The sequence below is a fragment of the Mastigoproctus giganteus genome, chromosome 6, assembly GCF_048544385.1.
Source record: "Mastigoproctus giganteus isolate SK-2022 chromosome 6, ASM4854438v1, whole genome shotgun sequence".
Classification (NCBI taxonomy): Eukaryota; Metazoa; Arthropoda; class Arachnida; order Uropygi; family Thelyphonidae; genus Mastigoproctus; species Mastigoproctus giganteus.
Genome location: NC_143580.1, coordinates 41,791,237 through 41,808,835, shown reverse-complemented (window position 1 = coordinate 41,808,835; position 17,599 = coordinate 41,791,237). Strand labels below are relative to the sequence as shown.

Sequence of the window (17,599 nt, the reverse complement as noted above, 5' to 3'; positions counted from 1 at the left end):
TGTAAGAAAAATTGTAACTGTTGAGTGAAAAAATATAAGAATTTGTAACAATTTGTTTCTGTATTCTGCACTCTTACCTGTGGTTATTTGCCCTCTTTTTTATATTATGTCGATATTATGCTGAATGTGTCATCAAAGTTCGAATGGATTGAAAATATGCAATGCATATACAAGATTATCACTCCCCTTCCCATCCTGACATACATTAAGAATCTTGCCCTTTGAATTACATATGACTACAATAAAGCCATTTGTTGAGTTTGGTGTATGAGTGAACATATTTTATCTGTTAAGGATTTCAGTGTTATTTCTGTGTTACAGTGTACCTCTCTGGGTGAGCATATAGATGCCTTTTATGCAGTAAGCAAGGTGGTAGTGACTAGAACCACGTTTGGACTTCTTTAGAGCAATGCTCTTGCTGTTTTTTACCTGTTGCTTTCTTCCACAGAGTGATGACATTTGATCACAGGCATCATAATGAGATCCAGAATCTTTTTCATTTCAAAAATACAGCTTTCAGACTGATATTCAGACCAAATCAAGTGCAGTAGTAATTTTAAGAGCTGTTAAAGGTCTGGTAGTGAATAATCTCACTCTTGTTACTCTGCTAGATTTATTTATATATATTTATATATATATATATATATATACAGCAGGCCCCGTTATAACGCGGTTCGCTTTACGCTGATTCGCTATAACGCTGTTCTTATATTATAACCCGTATCTGACTATAACGCTCTTTTACAGATTGCATTTTTAGCATATTTAACAAAATCGTTTCATTTGATGGAGTCGATAACTTGAAAAGGAATAGCAAAACAGCATTAAACGTTTCCCATGCCGACTTGAGAAAATTTCAGAGCGTGGGAAAATTTCCCATGCCGACTTGAGAAATTTTCCCACGCTCTGAAATTTTCTCGCACGCTAATTTAATTGCAGTACAGTGACTTGTTACGTAGTTCCGAGATCAACATTTTAAAAAATGATAAAGTGTATTGCTTATAATATTTGCTTTGTAACATTGTATCGTAATTAATGCAGCCAACGCAGTTACATTTTCGAAGAGTTAAGAATGGCCGACGAAAAAGCAACGTCTGGACGCAGTACGAAGACTATAAATGTAAGAAAAAGATTGAATTTGAAAATTAAAAATTGAATGTTTTGAAGCGAATCAATTCCGGTCAACGACAAGCGGATGTGTGCCATAATTTAGGACTTGCAAGTTTAACTGTAAGAAAAATTATAAAAAATAAAGAATTAATTTTAGCAGCAGGAAAGATAGCTGTTCCACTGCAAGCAACTAGGGCTAGGCCGGCTATTAGGATTGAAATGGAAAGACTAACTAATTTTATTGAACATAATATCCAATGCAGAATTCAGTTAAGTTAAATATTATTAAAAAAGAGAGAGAGAGAGAGAGAGAGATTAGACAATATGATGATCTGAAGAAAACTCACCTAAAAAAAAAAAGTGGAACTATTTAAAACTGGTAAGGGCTGGTTGAATAGAACTTTCAAAAAAGAACTTGTTAAAATTATTGAAGAGGGGTATTACGTGTTATACTTCTCAACAAGTTTATAACATAGATGAAGCAGGACTTTTGTGGAAACGAATGCCTAAAAGAAGTTTCATATTGAAAGAAGAAAAAAACATGTCAGGTTTCAAAGCGGTGAAGGATCGGGTGACTTTATTGTTGGGTGGTAACACTGCGGGGGGTTTAAAATTAATACCCCCATTTTAGTTAATTTGGAAGAGGGCCAAAGTTCAACCCAAAATTGACACATTTTTCATTTTCATCAATTAAATTAAATCAATTAAATTCATGATTTTAATTGGAATTTTAAGTTTAATTTTGATATGTAAGTAGTTACCACATAATTATATATGTATGTATGTAATGCAGAATATTTTATATGTACAAATATTTGAATATTAAATATTTTAACCGACATTTGTGCATCTTTTCTATACCGTTTATTATTGATTAGGAAATATCCTATGGCACCGACCTTAACTTACAAATACATATGTTACCTTATGGAAAAGGGGTGCTCGCTTAGCGCCGATTCACGTAGTGCTCTGTTTTTCCGGAACAAATTATCAGCGTTAAGCGGGAGACACCTGTATATATATATATCCAATATGTTAAATTAAATTAAATAAAATAAAACATAAGCCAGTAGTATGGCAAAAACTGTAGAGCGAAAATTAACATAAAAATAAAACAAATAAACAATCGAACGAAAAGAAAAAATAGATATAAATAGTAGCCCGTAAACCCTTGTATAATTTCGAACTTTAAATCCAATTAAACTATACAAAATTTAGACTAATGCCAATTATTTATTAATTTAGCGGTACCCCCCAGAGGTACCAGTTCCGAAAGACGTGAAATATCACCAAAAGAGGGTTAAAGGAACTACCAGACGATAACAAAATCAAAATTTATTTTAATTTATTTTGATTTTGTTATCGTCTGGTAGTTCCTTTAACCCTCTTTTGGTGATATTTCACGTCTTTCGGAACTGGTACCTCTGGGGGGTACCGCTAAATTAATAAATAATTGGCATTAGTCTAAATTTTGTATAGTTTAATTGGATTTAAAGTTCGAAATTATACAAGGGTTTACGGGCTACTATTTATATCTATTTTTTCTTTTCGTTCGATTGTTTATTTGTTTTATTTTTATGTTAATTTTCGCTCTGCAGTTTTTGCCATACTACTGGCTTATGTTTTATTTTATTTAATTTAATTTAACATATTGGATGTATTTCAGCTTCATATGGAGGAATTGCACGTTGCTGCCTCTAATGAATGCTTAATTATTTATTTATTTTATTTTATTGTAATTTAACTTTATTTAATATAATTCAATGATAGTATATATATATATATATATATATATATATATATATATATATATATATATATATATATATACTATCATTGAATTATATATATATAATTCAATGATATATAATATATATATATATATACTATCATTGAATTATATTAAATAAAGTTAAATTACAATAAAATAAAATAAATAAATAATTAAGCATTCATTAGAGGCAGCAACGTGCAATTCCTCCATATGAAGCTGAAATACATCCAATATGTTAAATTAAATTAAATAAAATAAAACATAAGCCAGTAGTATGGCAAAAACTGCAGAGCGAAAATTAACATAAAAATAAAACAAATAAACAATCGAACGAAAAGAAAAAATAGATATAAATAGTAGCCCGTACATTTTTTTTATATATATATATATATATATATATATATATATAATGTGATGTAAAAGTTAGGCAAAAGTAATAAAAATAAATAAATATGAATATGAAGCTATCATTAGAGGCAGCAAATGCACATCCTCCACATGAAGCCTAATTATATCTGATAATTAAAATAAATATATTTAAAAAACATCAGCCAGTAGTACGGCAAAAATGCAGAGCAAAACAAAATAATATAAAATAAACAAACAGGGAAGGGAAAGTAGAGATAATAAGACAAAAAGGTAGTCGATAATCCCCTGTATAATTTAGTCATTAAACCCAATTAATAAAAACGATATAAATTTAAAATAATGCCAATTATATATAATTTAGCGGAACCCCCGTCGAAGGTACCAGTTCCAAAAGACGTGAAATATCACCAAAAAGGGGTTAAAGAAACTACAAAAACTAAAATATCAAAATAATAGACTGACCATTATGCCCCATATCGACAGAGGACCACGAGGCCAATAATGGTCATGGAATCGCTGCATTTCAATCGTCATACAAATCATCGCAAAGTCGGAAATATCGAAGAACCAAACCACCCTCCCATTCTCCGATATATCAACCAATGCAGAGGATTTGCATGGCGGTGGTCCTTATGCAGCGAGAAATAATCTATAGAAGAGACAGCACTCTTGATCAGAGCCACACCACTGACATAATGCAAGCTTAACCAGCTTATATAATAGAAAGGAAAAGAATAGATGGCGGCACAGGCGCTGCTTATTTAGCATATCAACCCACTACTACCACTAATTTATATAATGTGATGTAATAGTTAGGCAAAAGTAATAAAAATAAATAAATATGAATATGAAGCTATCATTAGAGGCAGCAAATGCACATCCTCCACATTTTGATATTTTAGTTTTTGTAGTTTCTTTAACCCCTTTTTGGTGATATGTCACGTCTTTTGGAACTGGTACCTTCGAGGGGGGTATCGCTAAATTATATATAATTGGCATTATTTTAAATTTACATCGTTTTTATTAATTGGGTTTAATGACTAAATTATACAGGGGATTATCGACTACCTTTTTGTCTTATTATCTCTACTTTCCCTTCCCTGTTTGTTTATTTTATATTATTTTGTTTCGCTCTGCATTTTTTGCCATACTACTGGCTGATGTTTTTTAAATATCATATTTATTTTAATTATCAGATATATATATATATATATATATATATATATTATGTGAGGTAAAAGTTAGGCAAAAGTAATAATAATAAATAAATATGAATATGTAGCTATCATTAGAGGCAGCAAATGCACATCCTCCACATGAAGCTTAATTATATCTGATAATTAAAATAAATATGATATTTAAAATAAAAACATCAGCCAGTAGTACGGCAAAAATGCAGAGCGAAACGAAACGCAAAATAATATAAAATAAACAAACAAGGAAGGGAAAGTAAAGATAATAGAACCAAAAGGTAGTCGATAATCCCCTGTATAATTTAGTCATTAAACCCAATTAATAAAAAGATGTAAATTTAAAATAATGCCAATTATATATAATATAGCGGTACCCCCCTGAAGGTACCAGTTCCAAAAGACGTGAAATATCACCAAAAAGGGGTTAAAGAAACTACAAAAACTAAATTATCAAAAAGATAGACTGACCATTATGCCCCATATCGACAGAGGACCACGAGGCCAATAATGGTCAATTAGTGGTAGTAGTGGGTTGATATGCTAAATAAGCAGCGCCTGTGCCGCCATCTATTCTTTTCCTTTCTATTATATAAGCTGGTTAAGCTTGCATTATGTCAGTGGTGTGGCTCTGATCAAGAGTGCTGTCCTGTTCTATAGATTATTTTTCGCTGCATAAGGACCACCGCCATGCAAATCCTCTGCATTTGCTGATCTATCGGAGAATGGAAGGGTGGTTTGGTTCTTCGATATTTCCGCCTTTGCGATGATTTGTATGACGATTGAAATGCAGCGATTCCATGACCATTATTGGCCTCGTGGTCCTCTGTCGATATGGGGCATAATGGTCAGTCTATCTTTTTGATAATTTAGTTTTTGTAGTTTCTTTAAACCCTTTTTGGTGATATTTCACGTCTTTTGGAACTGGTACCTTCAGGGGGGTACCGCTAAATTATATATAATTGGCATTATTTTAAATTTACATCTTTTTATTAATTGGGTTTAATGACTAAATTATATAGGGGATTATCGACTACCTTTTGGTTCTATTATCTCTACTTTCCCTTCCTTGTTTGTTTATTTTATATTATTTTGCGTTTCGTTTCGCTCTGCATTTTTGCCGTACTACGGGCTGATGTTTTTATTTTAAATATCATATTTATTTTAATTATCAGATATATATATATATATATATATATATATATATATATATATATATATAGAGAGAGAGAGGTGTCCAGGTAGTAATACATATGGGAGGTGCTGAGGTATTTTATTGGGATATTGGGTCAATTTTCTCTATGTATAGCATATTCAAATATGTATATACAAGTTCATGAAGCTTCCAAAGTGTGTTATATTTTATCTAGCTGTTTATTTCCTCTCAAGGGATCTGTTGTGAAATTTTGGTCCCATGACTACTTAAGGTGCATTTTCCACCCATTTTCTCTTGAGTTCTGCAGTTTACAATTTTGTGGGACTTTTTAAGTGACTATTGAGAACTGACTAGCCAAACATTAAAAATCAAACTGTGACATTCTTTTTTTGTAGGAATTTGGATGCTGATAATGTAATTTCTCAGAATTAATTTCACTAAATTCTCAGTTTCCACTGACTACTGAAAGTAGGGGATTTTTTTTTTTTTTTTTACTTTATTAGTTTTTCATTTCATTTTGTGGGTTGATTATTTTTAATGGAATCCTATGTTATTTTAGATCTGTTTTTGTTCTTTCCTTTTCTCTTTCATGATCGTACTGCTGCTCTGTATAACAGTCCTGTTTATTAAGCTCTGATGGTACACATTTCTTGCTGGATTGTAGTGTATTTGGTGTTCCTTGGTATAGTGCTGTAGATAAATAGCAGTGTGTTCACCTCCAGTACTATGAAATACATTGGGGTGGAGTTTTATTGCCAAACTGTCTTTTATGATAAGGAAGAAATCAGCTGCCAAGTACTGGATACATATCACTGGATTGTGGCAGGTTAGCACAAATCTGTTTTTTTAACGTGTTCTCTGACTAAACTGAAAGTAACTGTGAAACTTTTTTTGGCACACTGGAATAATAAAAAAAAAGACAAAAGTTTTGGTTCTGGAATCTTCAAACTTATACTCAAATTATCTTTATTGTTTGAAGGAACTTTTGATATTCACTGTTGAAAAAAAAAAGAAAAAAAAATAACAAGAAAGTGTTAATCAATACAAAACAATTAATGAATCCTGTAATAAACATTTCAGATCATTATATTGACTCCAGATATATGAACTTTTTATCAGTTAGAAGGAACAAAAGGAACTTTTAAGAAATTATGTTTTAAACTGTTGCATTAGAACTTTTGGATATTTTCTCAGTACAGAATGCTAAGCATCTGTTGCTTCTAGTGCACATTAGTTCTAGAGGAGCACTTAAACTTTATAAATAATTGCAAAGTGTGTGTTATTTATATGCTTATAAATAATTGACAGTTTCACAAGCCAGCCTTATGATATAAAAGCAACACAGACTCTTAATAATACTATTACATATTTCAGTTAAACTAATGTAATTAAACTAATATTTTACCTGTTGTCAAAGAAGCTCCTTTGCTTGCTGTAGGTCTGTTGTCCTGGTAAATTCGCTGCCTAAGATATTAAGAGTCCACTGTTCATTGAAAACTGCAGAGTATTTAGATGCATTTATAATTAATGAACATCATTTTTGCTGCTACGTCCTGGCGGTGAGTATTCCATCTACCTTCTAACGTTCTTTGTGATGCAATTGATACATGGTGGTAGATGGACATCATTTATACCAACCTGCCTAAGGCATTTGATAGTAAGCCTTGAATAAGATAGATAAGCTTTGAATTTTGTTGTTGTTAAAGTTGAAATATTGTGATATACTTTATCCTCTGTTGCAGTGGATATATATTTATATTATATTCCTTAAAAGTAAAAAGATACAAGTTATTATTGGTGGAGTTTGTTCTTAATTTTTATCTATCAAAGGGCCACCTGCTCTACGTTGAGACTATGATTACTCTTTGATACATGTGATATTAAAATTATTAACAGCCCACTTATTTGGTATACTTATATACGTAGATAAAATATTGAATCATTTCACTGTAAAGATATTAACAATAACATTATTCAATATAATTGCTCTCTTTTGCAATTATATACCAATCAGGTGTATAGAGTGCACTAAAATGAGTCTACTGTTGCATTTAATTATATATGGTGATGATAAATTAAAAAAGTTATTGCATTCTTTATAATGTTGAAAATGTGTATACAAAAAGAGTTAGTGTGTGATTGTAACTCATTTAAATTTTGTATAAATGACATTACTAAGAAAAGCATACCATACAGAAGGAATATTATATGCCAGAAGAAATATTATATGCTTTCAGAATGGGGTGTCTACTTTAAAATTATGTATGGTAATAGTTCTTCCTATATTAGAATATACATCTCTAATATAGTCTTAATGTACTTATTTTTTTCAACAAGAAGTTCAAAAAAACTTCAGTGTTTGTTTTTGAAATAGGAATGCATTTTTACGAAAGTAAAAAAAAAAAAAAAAAAGAAAAGAAGTAAATTGCAGCCATTATCAATCCACTGCAGGATGAAAGTCTCCTCAACAATTTATGTTGAGGGAAATAGACCATAATCTGCCACTCCAGTCCAGTGTGGGTTGGCAGATTGACTGTATTTAGCAATCACGTGTTTCAAGCCTGGTCTATTCAAAGAGCATGTGCTACTGCACTCCCGCTCCTGACCACTCATCTGTGGAAGCCGTTATTTTTATTTTTACAATTACTTTGTAATAAATATATTCTTAATTAGATTATAGCAGAAGAATGAAAAAAATAGTTGTATTTTCTATTTAAAATTATAAATCATGCAACTTATACCATAGTGACCACAAACACTGTAAATAAAGTATGAATTTGAATCTCATCTTGACAGGGGGAACTTTTATGAGCTTATTTCACATCATGCATGTGTTTGTGGGTTTAGCCACCATCTGGGTGGCTATATGATTTTTTCCCCCTCTCGAACTCTTGTTCATCATCTCACAAAATAAGCAACAACTGACTGAATACCAAACTTTTTGTTTTCTTATCTTTATAATATTAATATACATAAAGTATTTATACATATAGTATTGCATATCCTTCCTCCAGGAATGTAATATGCTATAACATGGCATATGTGGAAAAGTATGTTTTTTTTTAATGTAAGGTTTTCACGAATGCAGTAACATTTTGTGAGAATTATGTACTGAAGAGAGCACAAGAGTTTAGTACATAAAACCCATCATGGAAAGGTACCAGGGGATAAGCTTGTCATATGCAACAGATGATGCTGAATGTATATGTGTGCCACTTGACAATCCCTTAAGTCAGTGGTTTTCAACCTTTTTTTTAATAACGGCACCCCTAAGTAATTTATTTTATTTTGCGGCACCCCTACTCAGTCTACTCAATTTTCTGCCTGTTAGATCCAATTCTCTCTCTCTCTGTATATATATATATATACAGAGAGAGAGAGAGAGAATCGGATATATATATGTTTGCTGTACCTTTTTTTATTTATGAAAGATTCAGTTTCCAACTATTTTAAACGTTATTCAAATATATGTATAATTATATCACATGACAGTGGGCAAATTGCTAATGCTGCGCCTGTGCTGCCATCCATAGTTCATTACTCATCTATATAATCTGGTTAAGATTACTTTTGTCAGTAGTGTGGCTTTGCATTGGTGTGCTCATATCTGTTCTATTTTTTAATTTTCGCTGCATCAGGACCACCGCTATTCAAGTCCTCTGCATTGGCGGTTCGATCTGTGGATCAGGTGGTGGACTGATCTTTCAATCAACTTGCCTTTGTGGCGATTTGTCTAGCGATTGAAATGCAGCAATTCCCTGACCATTATTGGCCTTGTGGTCCTCTGTTGAGATGGGGCATATTGGTCAGTCTATTTTTTGGTTTATTTTTGCTTTATTTTATTTTATTGTAGTGGTTTACATCTCTGTTAGTGATATTTCACATAAATTTGGACCTGGTGCCTGTCAGAGAGGTCACCGTGAAATTTCTATTTAATTGGCTTTCGAAATTTAATCAATTATTTTATTATCCTTATTTAGATGTTCTAAATTATCTTAGAGAGTTTCTGCTGCAATATTTTTACTCTTGTTACCCTTCTCTTCCCTCCCTGTTGATTTATCGTCAAGTTTAATTTTGGTTATTTTTGCTCTTGTCCTGCCATACTGCTGGCATTATTTTTAATTCCTATTCTATTCTAATTTATTTCTATGGTTATATTTCAAGCATCATGTAGAGGAATATGCTTTTTGCTGTCTCTGATGTTCACTATACCTTTTTATTTTTATTTTATTTTTATTATGAAAGATTCAGTTTCCAACTATTTTAAATGTTATTCAAATATATATATATATATATATATATATACATAATATTAAAAAATATATATGTTATATGATAGTTATTACAGTAATATAATTATAAAAATTACATTTCATAATACAAATTATATATAAACAGTATATAATAATTGTATTCTTTATATAGCGGTACTAAGTAAACATCAATTATAGATCACCACAAAATTAAAAAGATACTGTACACCGTTATATAATGAAATAAACATATCAATTAAAAAAATAATAAGTTTAAGTAACTTAAACCCAAATTACGTGGCACCCCTGGAACGTTGTTGCGGCACCCTAAGGTGCCGCGGCACCCCAGTTGAAAACCACTGCCTTAAGTGGAAATGTCATATGCCCCCATTGCTCTGTTGTAATATTCTGTCAGTTTTTCAACTCAAGTGGATCAGAGTTTGTGAATTTTTAAGGCATTTTCAATAAGCACTGTATTTAGCTTACTTTGGTGGGGTGGAGGGTTAGGAATCCCCATCAGCTATCTTGGGTTTTATCAGCTTGTAAACATGCACTTATATAGTACATGAAAAGCTAATATCTATTTCATGTGAACTAGCACATGACCAAAGTAGCTGGTGTTCCAAGGCCCTTCCCCAAAAAATAGCAAAACAACAACCATCCAGTTGTTTTACTTTCATTTGATTGAAAAATCAAATCAGCATATGATCTTTCCCATTAGAAATGGGAAAAATCATATGCTTGCTGTGAAGTCTGGAGAGCAAGGTAGATGTTCTAAGTGTAATTTCACATTATTTAACTCAAGTGAGTTTGTGTACAGGCACATTTTCATGCTCTCAGTTTCTTGAACACATTTCTGCAGTCTTTGCTTTTGATCTTATCCCCCAGGTAGCATACCAGTTCAACATACAGCTCTTCCATCACAATTAGACCTTCTGGTATGAATGCAAAGCAGACATAGTTCATTTTTGATCCAAAAATTTACACCGTTATTACATTGTCTTTTCTCCTGTCTGTTTGGAATTTTTTGCCTTTTGTTGACATCAGTGACTTCTCTGATGTACAGTTTGGTTTGTGAATATGAAGAATAATCTCATCACTAACGATAAATTTCTCAAAAATCAGTCCATTGTATTGACTCAATTGATTTGTGTTACTCATTAAAATCATTACATTTCTTGTTCCTCTCTCAAATTCTGACGAACAATGTTTTGAAAAATCCAATACATTTCTGTTTAAGATGGTGTGGCAGTTTTTTTTATCCATACTTGGGCATTTATTACGTCTCACAGTATTCTGCACATTACTCAGCATTTGCATCTGTTGTTGAATTTGGGGAACAACCACTTTGCAGATTATCATTGACACTTTCATGACCATCATGGAAATGCTTATGTCATTAACATGTAACTGTATTTCACTGAGTCCTCACCATCCAAATGTTGTAATGTTAAGCATTTAAGGTGGATACTTTAAAATAGCAAGCAAAATATGACATTAGTACAGCTGCTAAATCACTGATATTTTATATTTACCACACTCTTGAATAATGATGCGACTTCAGCCATCTGTGAACTAGTAAACTTGTCAGAACTTGCTTCTGCTTTCAGAATAAGTGTATTGAACAGGACGTATATGTTTCAGCAATCTGCCATCTCTGAGATATTTATTCTGATATATTTCTGGGAACTTTTTGAATACATTATTTATGGAGCAGTGCTCATATTTCTGTAAAATTGTGTTTTCATATCTTTATATAAAGTCAGTAAATCTCAAAAGTTAATTAAGATGTGTAAATTATGGTATATTGGAATTCTTTTGGTCTGGAAACATCCATGGTTCAGAAAAAATTTCAAAAACAGCTGATCTGGAGAAATTTATTCAGTTTACTACAGTTATTGAAATGATTGTTTTAGCTTTGTAGCACTCCAAGCAAGAATTAGAGTTGACGTTGAATGAATGTACTTATTTTTCTTTAACACTAGTATGTTTGATGTATTTATTTATATTTAAATGCATAAAACTGGGGGGGGGGGGAATGGAATAAGATGCCAGTACAGAATACAACATTACAATCTGCATAATGCACTATTTAGTGAGTGTTTAACTACATGCATTTTTAAACAAGCACTTTTAAACAGAGTACATGTTTTGTTTTGTTTATTTTATTAAATGTAAAATAAAGGTGAGGAAAGAGAATATGTAACTAAAAACCATATTTAATTATCTTAGAGGTTAGTTTTCTTTGTACGGTCCAAGATAACCCCTATGATCTAGAAAATTCTATGATCTGGCATAGACTGTTGAAGGTTACTTACTAATGGAGTTCTGTTGAATTATGATAATAATTCAGCAGTTGAAATCAGTATTTTGAAATAGTTTGAACATATCAGACATTTTTCCAAAATAAAAAGATATTTAATTACGAAAATAACTATATTTAATTTTAATATGGCGACAGTAAACTTTGACATATCACTCATTAAAATAAATCATTATCTTGGTGTTAAACTTTGGAGAAACAAAATGGGATTGATGGAGCTTTGCATGATACTAGTAAAATAAGGAAAACTGTTTACATAGATTTTTTCCTTCTAATTACTAAAGTATAACTTTAATATGATAAAGCTTAAAATTAATTTTTCTTTTTTAAACTTAAACCATTATTTCTGTGATAATTTTTATTTCCACTACTTTTCATTGCACTTTAGTTACAGCTTTATTATACTAGATGAAGCACATGAACGCACAGTCCCTACTGATGTCTTGTTTGCCATTGTGAAATCAGCACAGAAGACACGCCAGAAAAGGAATATGCTTCCTCTGAAAGTATGTAAAAATATAATATGTATAAATTAGCATTAGCATTAGTAGAGGCATATGATGCAAGAAAGCAATCTTATACAGCATCAGCCAAAAAAAAAAAAAAACTTCTCATTTCACCCATCCATTCATTCCAAATGTTTGTCTAGTTCTGCCTCGACTTGAATTTATTTAAGCTATCAACTTCCACAACGACAGATGGAAGTTTGTTCCAACAATCAACTACCTGCTGACTAAAGGAAAATTTCACATCCCTGTGCCAGACACTCTGACATCTACCACATACCTAAATATCATTGCTGACCAGGTATACCCTTTCGTGGCAACAGTCTTCGCCTCTGGCGGTGCCGTCTTTCAGCAGGATAATGTGCCATGCCACACTGCCCAGATTGTTCAAGACTGGTTTGCGGAACATGAGGAAGACTTCCAGGTATTGCCCTGGCCTCCAAATTCCCCAGACATCAATCCCATCGAGCATCTGTGGTTCGTGTTGGAATAGCATTTCCGATCTGCGGTGTCTCAACCACGGACTGTACAGGAGTTAAAGGATCTGCTGGTAACATGTTGGTACCAGATACCACAAGACACATTTAGAAATCTTGTAGCATCCATGCCTCACCGGGTACGAGCTACCTACCTAATATGATATATTAGGTAGGTGGTCGTGATATTTTGGCTCGTCGGTGTAAGTTCATTGAGGCAGATCAAGGTAACAAAGATATTAAGTCAGTGCAATGTGAAATGACTTGTAGTAAAAGGCAGATGATAATGGGAGTAATAATAATGTGGGATGCTAATGACTGAGGAGTATGACAAAAATCTTTGTGCAGATTGAATGTGCTAGTCAGTATAATTGTCTGATTGTGGATGTCTTCAACCTACCTCTTACAGACTGGAATATGTGGATCAAAAATACACTATGGTATTATCATACAATACATCAGCCTTTCCCAAACTGTGTTCTGCAAAAAAATCGTAATTAATAATTAAAAAAATAATAAATTTTGCATATTTGTAGCGTACACCACTTTTGTATCATTTTAATTTTTAACATTATTTTTTTTTTTTGGTTATTAATATACTGACATGGACTAATAATCAAGTAGACCACGGAACACTTTATTTTGGCAGGCTTTGCATAGAAAAGTATGCGTAGAGGTAATGACATCTACGAAAAAGTAGCACTGTAGTGGTCTAATATGCCATTCATACGTGATTAAGCCTGGAGTACATGGATTGAAGGAGAAGGAGAAGCAAACCAATATCATAACTAAACTCACTTCCTTGTATAAATTTTTTTTGATAATCAGTATTTCAAGATATTATTAAAATCAATGACCATGGATTTGTGGTTGAAAAAAGGAACTTTAAAACGAGAAGCAAGTACTTCTAGGATTGCAACTATAGTAGATGAAAATGAACACAATATTGTCACACTTCAAAGTGAGGATGAACATCCGCAGCCTTTTGTTCCCCAAAAATCCAAAGTGAAAAAACAGGCACCAACTAGTAAAAGATGAAAACAAAAGTATGATGACAGTTATTTGAATTTCGGCTTTACATATGTTGGAAATAAAACTGCTCCTAATGCATAGTGCATCATATGTAATAAAATATTAGCAAATAGTTCTTTGACGTCTGCTAAACTTGTGTTCCGTAAATATATTGTGAGATGAAAAGTGTTCCGTGACTAAACAAGTTTGGGAAACGTTGCCATACACTATGGTATTTCTATGAAACTAAATAAACTAAATGATTGCTACTTATCCTAACATGACTGAGAGAGTACAAGGTACTAATATCCTAGATCTGGTTCTTACTAAATAGCTTAACTATTAAAAACACAACATCATAAAATGTGTTATCTAAAGAAACCTGTGTGGCCCAAAGGTAAAAGCAAAAACTTCAATTTCAAGAGGGAAGATTATAGTAGAATGGGATATTTTTTGGGCTCGATTAAATGGAGAGGCTACTATGTGCTGTCTGATTCAAATATGCTATGGAAAACATTCAAGGGATTTATCCACAAAGTCACAAACTTTTTTGTGCTAATGGGCAAGTTCCTTAAATGGAAGATGGACGAGGCTAAGAATTTAATTCGGCAAAAGAAACCAGTGTGGGACAGTTACAGACAATCACACGATTACACTTTGTATGAGAATTATAAAAGAATATTAACAAAACCATTGCTAGGATAAAATGTGAGAAGACTGATTATGAGAAAGCACTACTAAACAGAACTAAGAACAGGGATAGGAAGTTCTCGTATGTGAATGCAAAAAAGAGAGTAAAGCAAATAGGTTGCTTAATTGATTTTAGTGGAAGGTCCATAGAAAGCGCAGCAGAAAATGGTAGATGAGTTGTTGAACAGATACTTATCAATGATATTTACAATTTAAAGTAAGCTTGAATCTTTGGGAAATGTTGAGCAGTCAGATTGCCTTAAAATAAATAATAATAATGATCTCAGAAAAGATTTGTTAGAAAAGCCAAGACTGTAGGAAGGTTGTGAAAGCATTGGAGAATAGCTCTTTCATTCCACAAAGGTGGTGCTGAAGAGGAGTTGGATAACTATAATTTTTTTAACATGTAAACAGGTGACTAGAGAAACAGGGTTTATAGGACCTTTGCTGGTAGGAAGAAGGATGTCATTATTCCTTTATACCAGATGATAATTAGAATGCATGGAATACTGTATTCAGGTCTGCAGATTGTACTTAAAAAAATTACATAACTTCAAGAGAGAGAGAGAGAGAGAGAGAGAGAGAGAGAGAGAGAGAGAGAGAGAGAGATCCTCCTTTGATCTCTCATCACCAACCAGATTGGTGATGAATTGAAATCAATGCACATACAAAGAATGATGAGATCTGATTGCAGTGACAAGATTGGTGATGAGTGTGAATCAATGTGCATATGAATGTCCATACATTCTAGGCCACAGCCTAGATGTATGGACTGCAAGGCTTTATAAGAGACATGTAAGGGAGAGACTGATTAAGGTATGGCTGAAGGTTTTGATTAAAATGAACGAGGAAGGTTTGTTTTCCCTTATATGTGAGACAAGAACCGGGGGATGGGAATAACAGATTGGATCTCATGAAGTTCACCTATTGGCAGAGGGTTGTCAAACATGAATAAGTCACCTTCCAATATGACAGAGGCAGTGAGTCTGCAAAAGTTCAAAGTAGAATTGGTTCTTTAACTTTTGGGAATGGGAATAGTATGAATATGTTCTGTTTTATTTTATTATTTTATTATTAATTTGTACTTTGCTGACACTGAAAAAGCCTGCTTCCTAACATCATTTGGCCTTATTAATAAGAACAAATATCTTTAGTAACAGCAATCTTGTTAACCAAAGAAAATTATTTCCCGACTGTGTACAATAAAAATAGTGATACACAACCAACACTAATACCCTATAGGAAAAGAGAGAGAGATTATTCAAAGTTGGAATTAAAAGAAATACACTGAGTATTACAGACAAATTACATCTCCTTTGAAATCCAAAAAATGTCTTATGCCTTGTATGTTGATGACATCACAACTAGTTCAATAAAGTATTAACAGCATCCTAAAGAAGATATTACACACACACACACACTGGAAAAATTGCACAGAATTAATGCAGATCACTTTGAACAGATATTTTTTCGGAGGAAATTGTAGTCAAATGTTGATCAAGATTACTTAAATTACTCTTAGAACTGCTTATAATGAAAGCAGTTCTGGAATGTAATTTGTAATGTCTTGTATAACAGAACAAATATTATCTTCCCTTCAAATTATGTAGTTTCATTTCATGCTCATTTCAAATAAATATTACTGTATTTATTGCCTGAAGGGGTGAATCATGGATTAATTATAATAGTGCAAGAATGTGTCATGTTTCTATTAAAATTTTGATTATATTTTAGAAGATTGTTGGATTAGTTGCAAAATTCTAAAATCTTCCAAAATTGACAGTTAAAGAAATTAGACAATAATATAAAATGCATTTTCTCTATTGAAAGTTGAAGATTTTAAAAATTAATAATTATTATTTAATTATTTGCTAATACATTTATCATTAACTTTAGTTTATAAAAGCTAAACAAATTTTGTTATCATATAGACAGGGCTTAGCCACAGTTTACTACTGGCAGTTTACATCATGTTATCTGGAGCAATGGTTTTTTAATGTAAAGTGCTTAGTGCAATACCAAGACAACTTATGGTGAAATGCTTCCACAATATGAAACCGATGCACTCAATAGCAGACATGGTTTTCTCAGTGCTGCATACAAACTGCGACTATGCCCTCCTTGTATTCTTTTCTAAATACAGATAGTTCAGATAGATAAATTACATTCTTTTCTAAATACAGATAGTTACTGTGTAAGGGAGGTTAGGTATCATAGTGTAAAACTGTTTATAAACAGCACTTTCTGACATTTATAATTTATTTTTCAACTTATGGTTTTATTTAAAATAATCATGATAAATATGCTGAAAAAATGTGTAAAGAGCCTGAATTTTGAAATAAAAATAAGCCTTGAATATTTCTCTGTATTTTCTAGATAATTGTAATGTCTGCAACAATGGATGTTGACCATTTCTCCCATTATTTTAATAATGCTCCAGTATATTTTATAGAAGGAAGACAGTTTGATGTTCAGGTATGTTAACTTAATATGCATTTTATAATCTCTCTCTCTCTCTCTCTCTCTCTCTCTCTCTCTCTCACACACACACACACACACACACACACACACACACACACACACACACACACACACACACACACACACACACACACACAAGTGAAATCCAGGATTATCAAGAAAAAAAACTAATGGTAGAGTGTATTATATGTGACTAGTTACTGTTGAGCATGGAATAATGTCATTTAATGTGAGGAAAAAAAACAGTTTGGATGCTATAA

At 32.2% G+C, this 17,599-nt stretch overlaps 1 protein-coding gene across 1 annotated transcript in view; it reads left to right on the top strand.

Moving 5' to 3' along the window:
- The window catches only part of ath (ATP-dependent RNA helicase DHX33), a 186,612-nt gene that overhangs the window by 110,675 nt on the left and 58,338 nt on the right, over nucleotides 1-17,599 (top strand). Inside the window, exons 8-9 of the mRNA XM_090375086.1 lie at nucleotides 12,564-12,681; nucleotides 17,235-17,333. Of these exons, the coding sequence (XP_090231212.1) occupies nucleotides 12,564-12,681; nucleotides 17,235-17,333 (217 nt within the window). The remainder of the gene's footprint in view (nucleotides 1-12,563; nucleotides 12,682-17,234; nucleotides 17,334-17,599) is intronic.